The sequence below is a fragment of the Phalaenopsis equestris genome, unplaced genomic scaffold, assembly GCF_001263595.1.
Source record: "Phalaenopsis equestris unplaced genomic scaffold, ASM126359v1 Scaffold000209, whole genome shotgun sequence".
In the NCBI taxonomy this organism is placed as follows: domain Eukaryota; kingdom Viridiplantae; phylum Streptophyta; class Magnoliopsida; order Asparagales; family Orchidaceae; genus Phalaenopsis; species Phalaenopsis equestris.
The window spans coordinates 228,411-245,719 of NW_018164651.1; the positions used below are offsets into that span (position 1 = coordinate 228,411).

The window sequence follows — 17,309 nt, forward strand, 5'->3', positions numbered from 1 at the left end:
CAACAAATAAAATGTACCTGTGTACGTGGCGTATTACGTGGCGTATCTGCTGCTGCTATTCCTGTTGCATGTTTAACTCACAAAGCACAATATAATTTGCAGGGAGTTTAAATAAATTGCAGAGAAAATAAGAAAACAGTAAACAATAGAGCAAGTTGTAGCAATAACAAGGAACTCGAAAGAGACGATCCTAAGGTCTCCTACGATCACCCACGGCTCCGGTAAGCAACTAGCAAATGTGTACGGTGATCCTATGACTTCGGACAACAACTAGGAATTTCGAATAGCGCCTGAGTTCCTATGAACCCAAACAGCAATGGGCAGCACCTATGCGGCTGGCTTCCTACAAATTTAAATTTGAACAGAGGTGGGCAGCAACTAGATGGCTTCCAAACGAACCCAAATCGTGGTGGGAAGCAACTAGATGGCTTCCTACGAACCCAAATCATGGTGAACAACTACTAGATGGCTTCTTATGAACCCAAATCGTGGTGGACATCTCCTAGGTGGCTTCCTACAACACTGGGCAAAGACTTTGGAGCCTTGGGCAGCACCCTACAACACTCCCATACTCCAAAAGGTGGCTTTGGAGCCCTGGACAACACTCTACAGCGTCCCTACACTCCAAACAATGACTTTGGAGTTTTGGACAGCACTCTACAGCGCTTCTACGCTCCAAACAGTGGCTTTGGAGCCCCAGACAACACCCTACAACACTCCTACACTCCAAACAGTGGCTTTGGAGCTTTGGGTAGTGATCCTACGCCCTCCTCCAACGATCTAGAACCTCAATCAACACATATCCAGTGACGATTAAGCTTCCTACAACACTCTACAGTGATTGACAACCTCAAACAACATTTAAAGTGATTTTTAAGCTTCTCACAACACGCCTAAGCTTTCAAACAGCTCTCATGTAAGCCCAAGGCATCAATTTTAAATGCCCCAAAATCAGCTAGGAAACTCAGCCCAAAATAGTGTGTAAACTCTCCAAAATTAGGTCCAAAATGATGTTTAAGACAGTCATAAATCAGTCCCTAAACCGCCCCCAAATCATCACTTAAATGACCCCAAATCGATACTCGCAATGACTCCGAAACAGTGAATAAAACAGACTTGAAACAAATTTTTTTTTCTCCAAAACAACATTTTTTAAAGCTCCAAAATGACACTTTAACATGTCTCAAACAACAATCTCAAACAACAATTTTAAAAGTATTTTAAAAGTATTCTAAACAGCAGTTTGAAAGCCTTCAAACAGTAATTAAAAAGCCTCCCAACAACAGTTTAAAATAAGAATCAGAAAAAGGGATGAACAAAAATTAACATGTTGACTACAGATAGAGAGCTCAAAAGGTTTCCAACAACACATATCTCAAACAGAAGATGATTTTGAAGCAGGTTAATAGTGGCATAAGCCAACTTTGCAAGAGTCTATTTTTGAGAATATGAAAATTTAACTAACAACTATCAAGCAAAAATCTTCATTTTGCGCATCAAGAACTTTTCACCAAGCCAATCATTCATATTTATTAGTATCCTTAATGGTATGGTAAAAAAAAAAAAATAACACGAGGACAATATTGAAAAAAAAAAAATCATTGAAATCCACCACATACCAAAAAGAAGCTGCTTTCTGACCGATCCCGAAGCGTAGTGGAGTAAAGCGCCCTTCCAAATACCCAACAGCTTGTTTAAGGCAAGAACAGCGGCTGAATAGAAAGGGAGAGGTGCGGGAATTTCAACTCTGTTCACCACTGTCTCCTCAGTGCTTTCTTGCTACCGGCAGCCACGAATTTTCGAAAGTTCAATTGGGACAGCAATGGTTTCTGTAGAGGGGGATAGGATGCCGAGCGTGAGAGGGTATTGGTCGAGCGAGGGAGAAGCAGGGCTTCGGGTCGCAAAGGGAGTCGCAGAGGGAGGAGCAGACGAGCGGGTCGAACGGAGGAGCGGTAGAAGCATTCGAGTCTTTCTGTTCGCAGAGAAGGAGCGTCGGATCTGTTCGCAGAAGAGGGGCTAGGGCTTATGTTCGCACGCGAGGGGGAAAACGGGAGTCGAGCGGGGAGTTTCATTCGATGCAGAGGTAGGAGAGACTGACGGATATCGAGCGCGAGAAAGGGAGTGGCGGAAGGTTTTCAGTGCAGAGGGGAGGAGCAAATTTTGATGCAGGGAGGAGGAGAATCAACGAGAAGGGGAAGAGGGAGTTCATTGTACGCGAGCAGGAAGCCAACGAGAGTGAGGAGCAGGCGAGTGGGATCCTTGGAGAGCGGGGCTGCGAGCGAGGGCCGAGAGCCAGAGGAAGAAGGCAAGCGTTCTTTTTTTTTTAGAATCAAAGGAGCCGTCACCTGAGGTAATTGGCAGGGAATTAAAAGACTTCCAAATGCGGTGGAGATTAATTGGAAGGTCTTAACATCTAAATTAATTTTAAGTAAGACAAAAATTAAATAATTCATTTGAATTTTGAAATTTGAATTTCAAATTCAGGTGAGCTGATGCCTAGCCCGTGTTCAACCCGAGTCCAGCCTGAATCAAACCCGAGTCGGATCTGAGTTGAGCCGGGCCTGCGCACCGCTAAAAAATTGTGCATCGATATTCGTGCAGTTCGTGCGAGTGTGGAACCACAACAATATGGATGTCCCTCCTAACTAAAGTCGACGTTCCGGACGCGTCAGCGCGGTCCGTTTCGTCATTCGGGGTCGTACGGATGAGTTTGCAGGTGGACGAGTCAAATCAAGCCAAAATTGTGCAGGATGCGATGCGTGCACAGAAATGCAGCGTTATCGAGCGTTCAGGTCGCTAAGGGGTTTCCTAGGGGCTGCCTCTATTAATGTAGGAACTCGACTCGAGTTTCATGTGTCGATCTTAATCAACTTAATTGAATGTCGAGGATTTGGGACCGCCCATGCGAAACTCGAAAGAATGACGAGGTGGCTCGAATTTTCTAAATGGTGTAGGTTTTGTACTAGTCCTCTAAGAGAGTCGAACAGGGGAAGCCTAAAGCTAGACCCTAGGCTCTAAGAAGAGACAAAAAAACCTCATCCAGAAATGAGGTCAACACTACACTGAAACGTTCAGTCCAGTTGCCAAACTCCCTACCATATGAGTTCTCATTACAATTGGCCTCACTCACCAGTGGCCCATACTCCAACTCGACATATCCAATGCTTTCCTACATGGACACCTAAATGAAACCATTCACATGTTGCAACCACCAAACTTTGTTGACTTTTATTATTCAAATCATGTTTGTCTCCTCAATAAGGCCTTGTACGATCTCAAACAAGCCCCTCGCCAATGGTTTGCCACACTCTCCAATTATCTCCAAACACTCGGGTTTCGTAAGGCTAGCCCAGTTGGCCCCTCTCTCTTCTTTTTGCACACCAATACATTTACATACTTATATATTTTGATGACATCCTACTCACCGATAACAACTCCTCGCTTTTTAGCTCCACTATAAACAAACTCCAAACTTAGTTTCACATGAAAATTCTAGGAACTTACCCACTTCTTCGACATCAAAGCCACCAACATCTCATTCGGCATCCACCTGTCCCAATACGCGTACGCCATCGACATCCTAACTACAACCGACATGACCAACTCCAAACCAATAACCAATCCCTGCTCTCCCAACAAACCACAACTCCTCCCGACCTCACTGCCATGCCTAACCCCACCATATATAGCCAAATCGTGGACTCACTTCAACACCTCACACTAACTCGTCTGGATATCTCCTTCGTAGTAAGCCTCACCTCTCAATTCATGCAGCAAACTACACAACATAACTTCAACTAACTTAGGAGTATACTCCGCTATATCAATGGCACTAAAAAAGTCGGTCTGCCCATCCATCGATCCACCCTCAATATTACAGGATATTCTAATTCAAACTGGGCTAGCAACCCGACCGACCTCAAATCCACATCCGACTACTGTGTCTCTCAGAAAAACACTGGCCTTGTGGTTCGCCAAGAAACAAGCCGTCGTTGCTCGATCATTCAACGAGATTGAATACAAAACCCTTGCCTCATCAGCTAAAGATATTATCTGGCTTTGACGGCTACTGACCTCATAGCCCTCAACTTCAACTGACCGTCCTCAACTGCGACATCTCCGCCACAACACTTGCCAACATACTAGTCTTCCACACCTGAACTAAACACATCGAGTTTGATTGCCACTTCATAACAATTGCATCAAACAAAATCACCTCACCACTCAAGATCAGCTAGCAGACATATTCACAAAGGCTCTCTCCAACGCCAGATTCCAACAACTCAACATCAAGCTGACCTTTCACCTAAACCATCAGCTTGAGGGGGGATGTAACAACCTCTGCTTCATTACCTCACACACATAGCGGCTCCACCTCGATCTTACCTAGAGGATCCACACCGCTAAACAATACCAGCTTTTATCTCAATCAATCATCCTATAACTGCTCTTTCTTCTTATATTCCTTTATATATCAGTTTACTGTACCGAAGCATTTACAGAAAAAAGTTAATGAAAAAGCTTCTTACTTTTTTCCTGCCATCTTCTATTCTTTACCTAACATTCAACACTCTGCAAAGAAATTAGAGAACATATATGCACAAACTACTAGCTCCATATTTTGCCATGCGTTCTAAACTTATCATTTTTCTTGGTAAGTGTATGATTGACATCCCTTCTTTCTTATGTCTTAATATATTTTAGCTATTTCTGATGATTTTCCATTCAAAACTTTCTTTGATTTTTAATAACAAGTAGAATAAATTGTTTATTTTTTTTGGTTTAGTGCACCTTAATCTTACTATCGAATAAAGTTCCTTTTATTAAGAATAAAATATTTTCTTTTCTATCTTTTTTTTTTTACTCATGCTACGTTTGCATGCCTCCTTGCAAAAGATGGGTTAGGGGGTTGTGGATGTTGCTCTGAGAGAAGACCAAAATTTGGAGGAGATCTTAATGGAATAATTTGAGAGGAAAATCACAATCATTGACAAGTACATGCATGCTTTAAAAATTTTAGAGCGCTTCACAGTTAGAAAAAGGGTTTTTATTTTCGTTTTGTTTGTTATATAATAAAAAAAGGATTGTTATAGTTATGAATATGCGGTATTTATGATAATGTGATCAAGTTTGTCTCCTTCATAGAGGATGATTGGGCTCACAAAATATACTTATGGAATATGGAATTATTTGTACATGCTTGAATATATTTTCCTGCATGACTAGTGAGATCGATTTATCTTTTCTCTAGGGCAAGATACTTAGAAATAATTAGGACATATGCTCTTAGATACTTAGAAAGTGCATAAAATTTAGAATATGATTCATGTTATTTATGTCTGATTGAGTGTTGGCTCAGCCAAGCAAGGAGGTTTTTTTTTTTGGTTGATGAATCAACCATATTTTATATGTGATGCTCAACCAAATTATATATGTGATGCTCTCATGGTTATTCTATCTCAATGAAGATGCGGTCAAGTCACTTTGACACTTCTAGCTAAGCGGATGGTGGTTGTGTCATTCATAGCTAGTTCTACAAACAGGGCTTGTTGTAGAGCCCATATGCTTGAATGAGTAAACCACCACAGAGCTTATACTTGGTTTTGAAATGAAGAAGTCACATTCAAAATTTGATCTTCTCCTTTAAGCATTAATGTTCTTCGTTATCTATTATGATGAGTGTCATGTTTCCATTTGTGGCCCTTTTGCTAAAAAGAGAGTAGAAAGGAAACATGAAGAGGAAGGGTTTATTTTGTAATCTTATATGCTGATGTTTAGATCTTCACTGATTTTGGTGTTGATGGTTTTTTTTACTTTTTTGAGTTGTGGGAGATACAAAAGTCCCCAACTCCTTTTCCCTTAAAAAGAAGTGTTAAAGGATTGGTTTCTTGGTTTGCTAATTATTATGCTAATTGGTGCAACCTAGGGTGATATGACTTAAAAAATACTACTAGGGCGTTTTATGGGACTCGATCAAGCATGCGGTGAGAGTCCAAAGACAAGGTTGATAGATGCCATCATTATTTGTTCAACTGTTGATTAAGGCAACTATTACAACCTACTTGTCATCAAGTAGGTTGTAATAGTTGCCTTAATCAACAGTTGAACAAATAATGATGGCATCTATCAACCTTGTCTTTGGACTCTCACCGCATGCTTGATCGAGTCCCATAAAACGCCCTAGTAGTATTTTTTAAGTCATATCACCCTAGGTTGCACCAATTAATTCCCTATATATTTTTCTTCTATTTTTCCTAGAATGACGATGATTTTACTTCTTTTTTTGTTTTTTTTTTTGGGTATAATTCAATCATAAAATTTATAAGTATTTCTTTTATTTTGAGTGACTCTTAATTAGAGGTTTGAGCTAAAAGGAGGTTATCACGACATTGATTAGAGAAATTCAATAAGTTGAGCCTGATAGATATAGGGAGCAAGTTTTGACTTGGGTGGAAGATGCAATGTCTTACTGATTTAAAAAATGATAAACTCATGGGAAATCATTATTTTTATGAGTATTTATATGGAACATGTAACAAGATTTGTATGACAAGCTATTGTAATACCTCATTTTTCATTTTCATGTAATGTTATGCATTAGCATTAGCGCATGGAGGTTTATTACTTAATGTTAAATGGGTTGCTTCAATGCGTCTTTTCACCTAATATTTAGCAAGTAGTAAATTCAACAAAACTCTTTTCATCTTATGAGTTCTTTATTTGTCTCCTTTATCATTTTGTTCTCCAAAATTTATGTGAAGCATGAGTTAAGGTGATAGATGTCCCAAACTTTTTTTGTTGTCATTAATTAGCGAAGTATTGGTTAGTTGTGTGGTAAGCTAGAGCTTTGACTTTCTCCACATTGCTTTGCCTTTTCTTTTCCCATTGCTAAGGAGTGTCGAATTTCTTGTCGGAATATTTATGCGTGTATATTAACTACTTCGTTGGTGTTCTTACTCTTCCTCTATAGTAACTAGTGGCTGTTGTGCAAAAGCAATGTTTTATATTTATTTACAACCGGAGTTGAGAGCCATATATGTCATCCTTTATGCAAGTAGGTGGTAGATGACCAAGGTCAAGTGGTCATTGGACTTCTTGCTCTAAATGTTTCGGGTGAGGTTGATTAAGTTGTTTAATAGTATTTTTTTGATGTTTTGTGTATTTTAGGGTTATTGTATGTTTTTTTTTCCTATAGAGAGAGCTTGGCGTCTCCAGTTTTTTCTCCGAGGGTTGTAATCGATGACAAGATAGTGCTCCAACTGTCACTCATAATAAAGTGGTGTATTTCTTTTGTTCCCTGGATCCCCACAACCTTCCTCCCACTTCTTTTCTCCTCTAGCTTGTCGCCCCTTTTCCTTCTACTGGCCGCATGCCTCACTGCACGCTCCATACTGGCTTGCTTCCAAGACTCTTCTGTTGTTATGCCGCAACCTCCCTCCTTACCTGCACCTTACCATCAACCAACATCTCCCTGCCCTGCCTAACCAGCATCTCACCACTACATTCTTACTCTTCCTAGCCCCCTATCCGCAGCTACTTGCTTCCCCCTTCAACCCATTGCAAACCAACTACCAACCCTTGTGCTCACCTGTACTCTGTCACACTGTTATACTACAACCACCTTTTGCCGTCGTGATATCACTCTAGTTAGGGTTGTTGTGTCATTATTGTTGTTTTTCTTTCAGTGGGTCGTTGTACTGCCCAGTGATTTTTTTCAATTAATAATATTTTGTTATTTATTGTTGTTTGGTTTAACTCTGATATTATTTGGTATCAGAGCTAGCCTAATCATAGTCATATTCTACGGTTTCTAGCATCCGCCATACCCAAACCTATCACTACCACCCAAAAATTTTCTTTTCCCAACCTACACACCTTCCACCCATCTACCACTAAACCCTAACCATGCCGCAGAGAAGGCAACTGTTGAAACCTGATCAAGATTTTACCATGGGCGACTTGCAACAGATATTCAACCAATTACTACAATGGTCGAGGCCATTGAGGAAAGGACATGAGCGAGGTCACGGTTAACCTTAATAGCGAGATCTGCGGATGAAACAAGAAGAACAATTGAACTCCATTCGTAGGGATGAATTCACTGAAGAGGAAGATCAACCTAAGCAATCTCGAAAATCAATATCAAAGGAGACTGATAGAGTTAATGCCTATTGGAGGGCACAGTGATCTGAGAGTTAAGGTGAATCTACTAAACTTCGACAAGAGGATGAGTCTGATAGGATCTTAGATGATTTTTTTTATAGAAATTAGAAAAAATACATATTTTCTAGCTAGAATATTAAACATTCAACACAAATACAAAGATACAGTCTGGGAGGTAGAAGATCTCTCTCAATTCCTAAAATTTGAGAGGTAGGAAATCTCTCACAAACTCCAGTTCCAAGACTCATAACAATAATCTCATACATAATCATAATCCTAAACTATTAAGCCCTATTTATACCAAACAATAACAAATAATAAAATATTAAATTGCTCTTAGACTAATAAGAGACACAATTGCCTTTAGGCTAAGCACCGACGTAACAATACTTTCCTCCCAAAATATTAAATTGTTCTCAAGGTGGGAAAAAGTGCTATTGGGTTAAGTCACATCTCCCGCTCATAAGTTGTCTTGAGTCTGGTTCTTGCCTTCAACATTGATACACTCGTCATGGCCTTCTCCAACTTCTTAAAAATCTGGATCATCACTTTCCCCCACTAAAAGTTATCCTTCTTCAATTTTTTCTTCCACGATTATACAATCGAATTATTACCCTTCATGAACTTTCGTTAGTATTTTGTAAGTCTTATAAACCTTTTCAACCTCATCTAGGTCTTAGGTGACCCCTCTAAGCTATCCGCCACCTTCGATGGATCCGCTAACACCTGGGTCTTGCACAAACTAGGGTCACAACGAAGCACTACTGTCTTATTTCTCTCATGAAAGTCTATGGTCAAAAGTTTCCAATTCATCTTAGTCTCCCCAGTATATTAGAGCCATTTCATACCCAATATCACGCCAGTGCTCCCTAAATCCAATGGAAGAAAATTTTCAATCACCTGAATGTTTGATAGTGTTAAAATCACTCTTTTACAGACTCCCATGCTCTTCTCCACCTGTCTTGTTCCCATATGACTTAAAGTTCTTGTGCCCACCATCTCAAGCCCCAATTGCTTCACTATTTAAGTAAAGATGAAGTTGTGGGTGACCTCACTATCTATCAACACAACGTACTACTCTTCAATCTACCCCTGAAGTTTTGTATTGTGGTTCGGTGTTAATTTTACTATCGAGTTCAATAAGACTTCTGGCATATCTAAGTGAGGATGTTCTTCCTCCACTACCACATTTTCTTTTTTTTTCATCTCCTGCTTCCTTGTCAAATACTGTGAGAATCTGAAATGTTGATCATTGCAATAATGCCCTGAAGAAAACTTCTGATCACTCTGAAAACATAACTTCTTAGTCTGCATTTTCTGAATCTGTCTCTGTAAGGCTTTGAATGTTGCCCTCGGTCGTGGCATTTTTTTCCTATCTTGCAGAGCCTTCCTCTGGACTTTCATTATTTAAGCTTTGGTATTGTTGTGGTTTTAGTAATTTGGTATGAAGCTTCACTTGCACCACTCCTTACAACATTCTTTATTGAATTTTTATCTCCAATCAATTGTGTTAATTCCATAGTTTCCCCCAATTATTGCAATATCTGACTTTAACTCTTCTATGAAGTTGCCATCCAACTTGTCTTCTGATATCTCAATATTATCTGAAATTTGTCCCTATACTTCATCACTGATCATTCTTGGACCAATGCAAAAAACTGCTCATTTAAATCCCCTTCCCGTCTGGTTCTGAAGCGCTCGAACAATCAAATATTTAATTCTTCTAATGTTTGCACTAACTGACATTACTCTCTCCATTGATACTATGTTAGAGCCTTTCCTTTCAAACATAAAGCCACTGACATCAATTTTTCTTCCTCCGTCAGCCCATTAACAACAAAGCATCTCTCCACACGACAAACCCAACCATAAGCATCATCTGTTTTAAAGATCAGCTTCTTCAACTTCCTCATGCGTAAGTCTCCTCCCCAATTTCCTTGATCAAATTTCATTCGACCCATTAAATAGGGGTTGAGTTCTATTCCTCTACCCATATTGATTTCTCTTCTTCCATAAGTTTGGTGTGCCCCATAATCAGCTCTCCTCTCATAAGTTCCAGAATTGCCTTCCGCCTGGTGGTTGCTGCAACAATAGGCAATGGTGCGGTTGGATGTAGCTCTCTGTCGGGGTCTCACCCGCAATAGTTTTCTATTCCAGGTTGAAATCCTTCCGGCCCTATTTTTTTCTAAATTGAAATTGGGGGTGCAAACGAATTGAGTTAAGCTCGAGTACAATGAACTCGAGCTCAACTCATTCGTAAAAAAAAAACAGCTTGAACTTGAGTTTGAGCTCGTTTCGAGCCCTTAGTATGAATTAGAGCTCAGCTTGTCAATTTATCACAAGGATTGAGAACTTAGACTCGAGCGGAACGCATGATGGAGGCTTGTTGTAGCGTCTCTGGAGTAAGTGGTGCAGAGCTTGATGGAGGTCATCAACGATACTGGTTAATAAATCATAAACTTTTGGGAGGACTAGCAGTACAAAACTGGGGACGGACAATCAAATAAATGAAGTAATGAATTTATTAAGCTTATAAATTTTTATTGCATTAAATCCAACCCCTTTTTTCTTAAGTGGCCCTATCTTCTTCCATTAAAGTAGCTACCGCAGTTGATTTCTTAAGTTATCAACTTATTTATATATTAAGTTCTCTTGAAGCTTTAATATGCACATCAATCGACTAAGCTCATAAGTGTCCTAAAAATAAGTAAGATTACGAATATAGTTTATTTACGATAGTATGATCAGGCCTGGCTATTTCCTAGAGAAGAGATGGACTATTGGAATATTCCCATGAAATAGTGGATTATTTTTCTAATGTTAATACATTTTTTTCACATTCCTTGAGCAGGTATTGCTTTTTGTGCTCTTGTGAATGAGATTCATGCATATTTAGGGAATAAATGTACTAAAATGCTTGGAAAATGCATAATCATTTAGATCATAGCTCCCGATGGCTTATTTCTCCATCAATCACGTGTGCACACATGTTGATTTGATCCTATTTTTATATATGACTCAAACTGAACTCTGGCTGTGCTATAATAAGGCTTTGGGTCTGGCTAAGCCAACTTAGCTTGCACTATGGTTTTGCCGTGTTTATGGTTTTGATGGTCTCATAATGGGAAAATTTGTTGTTCACGTCTCTTTTTGGTTTTGATTGTCTTATAATGGGAAAATTGCCGTTCATGTCTCTTTTTAACTACGGAAAAAAGTTGTGTTCATCCCATCTTGGAGTGGTGAAGTTGTATAGAATGATAGAGAGAGAAGTAATGGCAATGCTTGCTATTTAATCTTTTTTGCGTATTCTATTTTTGGTTGTGTCTTTGACAATTTGTATTTAAAAATATAAATTAGGAGCATCAATCTCGGTTGGTTCAGTTAAAATGCATCAGAAGGAGCTTGCCCTTACATTCACTGTAGTAAATAATACATAAATTTCCCAAGGAAAAACAAAATAATAGTTTTGCAGTTAAGAGATATTGTAGTATATTAGGTACAAAAATTTAACAATTATAAGTAATTAACAGGGCAAGTGTTCTCTTCCTTGGATAAGCTTGTAGGTTACTTGTGAAACCCTTGACTAGTTATCATGCCTCTTAGGGCAATCTCTTCTTTTAAGAGGCCTTCACTGGCCTGTTTGAGATTTCTTGTAAGTTTGGGCCTTTTTTTTTGCTTGCTTACTGCATACCGTTTTTTTTCTTCTCATTTGCTCCTATTCTCATGTTTTTTAAGCAATGTTAACTTTTGAAAATTTTCTCATACATTCATGATACTTCTGCAAATATAATTTTATACTGCTTTTGAATAATAATAATTTTCTACAGGTTGAAAATTTCCTCTCCTTGGGTGGCCCGCATGCTGGCACTGCTTCGGTACCACTTTGTGGCGTAAGTCTTCTTTTGTGTTTAGTTTTTCATACAATTTGATTTTGTTGTTTGCGTTCTAATCAAATGCTTTAATTCCCTGTCAAGATAGTCAAATTCTAGAATTGTTTCATTTATTATAATGCTTGTAATAATTTAAAATAGAAATGCCAAATGTGATTGTATAGCCTTTTTTTTCGTGAATTCTTATACAAATTTAGTGTTTTCACTATCCTGCGCAATAGTTTACAGTGAAGCTTATGTAAGCTCTACATGATGAACACTTTAATCTCTTCACCTCCTGGAAAGAGAAAAAAAAAATTTAATCTGTGGTTATGGCACCTGCTGGTACACGCTAGCTATGTCTTTGTAATGTTTTCTGTTTTAAGTTGCATAGATAGCGGCAGGAATTCTGCTCTGGCTGTATCCAAATCTGAGAGTTGATGAAGGGGAAAAAGTTCCATTCTGATAACTTGATATCCAAACCTGATACAAAATAATTGCTAACTCTATGCTAAACGTTACGCTGTATCCGAGGAAAATTACAGTAGATCCTCTAGTGTTTGCTTTATCAAGTTATTTTACTGGCTCTTTTTTTTTTTTACTACGACTAAGTTTACTGTTGTTTGTTCTTAAGTAGTCAGGAATTTTCTGCGTGATTGTTGATGCACTCATTAAGGCTGAGATCTACAGTGATTATGTGCAGGTTTGTAAGTTAATTCTGAACTTCATAAAAGAGGTTAGGTAAATGAAATGTTGTGATACAACTGCTTAGTACAAGGATGATTCTTCTCGGATTTATAAAACAATATCTATTAAATAGTTTCTAAATTTAATGCTGGGTTCTAACTTTAAAGTTTTGAACTGCAGGAACACCTTGCTCCAAGTGGATATCTCAAAATTCCTACTGTGAGTTATTTTCCTCTGATTCATCTGTAACTTCTGCGTATACTTTCTGAGAATCTTAATCATATGTATTAAAATCGGTAGTTTAATCAGTCTTTGAACTTTTTGTTGAGCAGCTTTATCAGCGCTTTCCATGTTTTATTTTTCCTTTATAAAGGCACATAATAACGTAATGAATTTGTTTCTATAATCCTGGCCCCAAAAGAAGCCACTGTCTAATATGCTGGTGGACCGGTGGTATGATGTTTCATAAGAGGGTATACTGTGCCAATTCTCCGCAAAAAGGGGCTCTTCAAATAAGGGATTCTTTCTTGTTTCTATCATATATATCATGAAATCAGTATTATTTAGTTTATTAACATACAATGATGAGTTTCAGCAGAAGCAATGGTTTGCAAACAGTCGAGTTTTGAGTTAGTCAGACCAAACTCCAATTAAAAATAAGTGTCTTTCAGGTCGACTTAAACTCATTCAAAATTAAAATGTATTTCATTTCAATTTGAATCTGATTGAAAAACATTGATTTCAAACTCAAAATGAATTTTAGTTGACTTGGATTAACCCTGCATGAATTAAACAGACGTCTAGTTAGCTTGAATCCACTTTGAGTTGGCTCAACCATATTGTATTATAAGTTTTCTGGGGTAATGATATTTCATAAAAAATTGCTTACTAAAGGTTTTAATGAGTTACAAGTTTTTATTAATTAGATTAAGTTGTATCAGTCATGATGCAATCGAAATTTGATATAATGTTATTTCATCCTGATAAAATGAACAATGGCTCAGAATCAGCAACTTAAAAAAAATTATTGATGAAGGAGAAAAGTTTATTTTGTATCAACAAAAGTCTCGTGTCCTTCCGTACAATTTTCCTTGACAAAATCTATTTCTTCCTGTTGATCACTCTTCCCTAAATTTGATTCCTGATGGATATATCTGCATTGCTTGGTGGTTATTAACCGATCAAATCATTTAATTGCTTAAGAAATTGGCCAATTTCAATAATTTTATTCAATTTCTATTTGAATTGTTTGAAGGTTCTGAAAGATGATTTAGTGTAATGCTTGAAACCTACGCAGCACCCTTTATCTCAGAAATCTCTATTTCCTTTACAACACTTGCATGCAGAGCCCAAAGTAAAGGAATTTAAAACTGAATGAACGGAAACCAACCTTGAATGCAAAATTTTAAAAAATAAATACTGATAACTAACATGCCATGAAGGATGTGAAAAGAAAGCACTTTCCTTCGAAATCATCCTCCTTAATAGTCATCACTTTTTAGGCTCTTTGAGTTAGAGGCAGAGAAGGTGAAATGCCACGCCACAGCCCTTTTGTGGAAATGGAGAGAGAGAGAGGTGGACTAGGAAGCTGGCGAGCAATGAGGGGAGTCGGTGAATGAGAACCCTGAACTTGCTTTTCACCCTTGTAATAAAGGGTTATCAGCCACTAGATTAAGGTGCCCTTGCTTCAAGTTTGATCATCATCTGCATGATACTCCTTATTTGAAATTACCCATGACGAGCTATATTACTAAATCCTTATATGCTTCTCGTTATAATTTTCGAAACACCCCTTGGGGAGAGGGGGTGTGGAGTTGAGCTTTAACCTCGTCGATGTCTTTCTTGTCTTGGTGTATTTTTCATTTTATCATACTTTGTGGTGATATTCTTAAGATGAAAGGTTTGAGAATAGCCTCCAGGTGTTGCTTGTGCCTTATGGCGGAGGAGACCATTGAACATACCTTTTTCTCATGCCCCTTTTCTTTATTTATTTGGAGGGCTGGGTTATGGTTTGGTACTATTATTTCTCCTGAGAGGAATCTTTTTCTCACCACCTTGAGTTGCAATCCGAACTGTAAGAAGAAACACTTTTGACAAATCTATCCTTATATCATTGTTGGTTTATCTGGATGACTCAGAACGATACTATTCATGAGGGTAAGGAAATTCACAAAATGATGGTTTTCACTAATATCATTTCTTACATTAATAAATTATGGAGATTTGGGAATTCCAAATAAGCTTTCTTTTCGGGAATTAATTATTTTCTTGCTTTGGGGCATACGAATTTGGAGGTAAGGAAACTCCTGCCTCCACCTACCTTGGTCAAATGGACTCCACCCCCTAGAGGGTGGATTAAATTTAATATTGGGAGTTGGAAAGTCTCTAGTGCTGGATGTGGGGGCATTGCTAGGAATCACCACAGAAAGTGTATACTCTTCTTCTTTTCTCCTTATGCGGACTCCCCTATTGAGGCTGAGACTCGAGCTATTTTAACTGCTGCATTATTAGCTCATTCTCTCAATTGGAAGTATATTATTTTTGAATGTGACAATCGTATCTTGATTGATATTTTAACTATTGGTGCCGACACCCCATGGGATATTCTTTATTATATTAGGAGGATTAAATGGTCAGTTTTTAATATGAATGTTATATGGAGTTTTATCTATCAGGAGGGTAATCAACCCGCGAATTGGCTTGCTAATTTCGGTGGCTCTAATCAAATTTGTAGGGTGGGAGCTACTCCCCCTACTCTTTATACTTTGTTGGTTGGTGATAATATTGTTGCTCCTTTTATTCGTACAAATGTCTCATCTTGATGAATTATGGGTGGCCGACTGGCTTGGATCGGCCCATGTTTAAATTAGGCTGGACTTCTCTCTCACTCACTCATTTCTGGGTAATTTGGAGGTGCAGTGCTCTGGGAATATGGCTATTTATCATTTTGTTTGTTGTGATGAAGGGTATTTTATCATTGGAATAGAGGTCCAAGACTCCTTTGCTATATCTGTTGTGTTTTATTTGGGAGGCCCAGGGCTCCCTATTGGTTGCTGGCCGTGGTTGGCGAGCTGGGGGTTTTCTCGGGTTACAGGCTGAGGAGCTGTGTTGGGTGCATCTGTTTTTATTTGGGAGGCCCAGGGCTCCCTATTTGTTGGTGGTTGTGGTTGTGGTGCTGGGGAATTTCTCTGGTTACGGGCTGGGGGACTGTGTTGGGTGTTTTTGTTTGGTTTTATATTTTAAGCATGGAGGCCCAGGGATCCTTTGCTACATTTGTGATGATGGTTTGGAGGTTGTATATTGGAGATATGACACTTAGGGAATACAACAATAGGACTAGTTTTACGGGTGGGCTTTTTAGGCCTGGTTGGATTGTCTTTTCTGTTTGGGGGGTTGGAGGAACGAGGACCACTGTTTCTATTCTAACCACTTGGATTTATTCTTTCTTTACTGTTTCTTCAGTCTTTTTGAGTTGCAGGTTTTGGACTCTTTGAGTCATGCTGCGATTTCCTGCTTTCGAGATATCGTTTGTTGGCATACAGATTATATTATCTTTGTTTCTTTTGATATATATGCTCATAGAGGATATACATCACTTTTTTGGGTATATGTTTTGGTTTGATACATGTATATTTAGGTTAATTTTACTTTTATTCTAGCAATTTTCCTTTTTTGGGTGGAGTTATATTGAGAAAATGGAACTCCTAGGATTTTATGTTTTTTTTTATTTTTAGCGGGGATCCGCGTTTCCCACTAACTTATTGTAACATTCTTTTTGATATTAACGCGTAAGGAGCGCTACACCTGCTCGAGCTTCGTCGTCTCCGTCTGTTTCGACACTACTCGATATCTCTTCGTCGTCTCCGTCTGTTTCGGCGTTGCTCGATATCGCGTCGTCTGCGCCCGTTGTTATCTGTTTCGGCGCTCCTGCGTCTGTTTCGGCTTCGTCGCTGCCGCTTCTGTGTCCGCCTGACAGGTCCTCTGACCTCTGATGGCATTTATTTATATGGTGGAGCCGGATAAAGTCTCCTTTGCCCACGTAGTGGGTAACCCCCAAGTAGTGTTCGCAGTGGGATTTCTTTCAAGTTATAAGGAATCTCGCGAGGGTACTGACGATTGTCCTTTTATTAAGAAGGGGAGCAGGAAAGGTGGAAAAGAAGCAATCTTTTTCTCTGAATCAGAAATTTCTACTCTGACGGAAAAATTCAAGTTTACTCTTATTGGAAAATTTCAGTGGGGACACCCTCCTATAGATATTATCAGAAAAAATGTTGATGATCTTAAGCTAGCAGACAAGTGGCAAGTGGGACTCATGGATAAGAGACATGTGTTGATTCAACTAACAGTGGTTGAAGACTACACCAGGATTTTCTCCAAGAAATATCTTAATATCGAAGGCAAATCAATGAAGTTACTCAAGTGGTCTCTTAATTTCGACCCAAATCATGAAACTCTCACTATACCGGTATAGTTTAGTTTACCTGGTCTCAAGCTGCATTTTTTTTACCATCAGGTTCTCTACTCTATTGGGTCATTCTTGGGGATCCTCTAAAACTAGATCTGCCTACTTTCAACCTAACCAGACCCTCG

The 17,309-nt window shown here is 38.7% G+C and overlaps 1 protein-coding gene across 3 annotated transcripts in view; it reads left to right on the forward strand.

The window, feature by feature from the left end:
• LOC110023066 (palmitoyl-protein thioesterase 1-like) overlaps positions 1–17,309 on the forward strand; it is a 42,514-nt gene that overhangs the window by 19,844 nt on the left and 5,361 nt on the right. For 2 of the 3 annotated variants that reach the window (XM_020722284.1, XM_020722286.1), the window contains 3 exons: positions 11,991–12,053; positions 12,670–12,735; positions 12,900–12,938. In XM_020722284.1, the coding sequence (XP_020577943.1) occupies positions 11,991–12,053; positions 12,670–12,735; positions 12,900–12,938 (168 nt within the window). The remainder of the gene's footprint in view (positions 1–11,990; positions 12,054–12,669; positions 12,736–12,899; positions 12,939–17,309) is intronic. The other variant, XM_020722285.1, reaches the window with a different exon arrangement.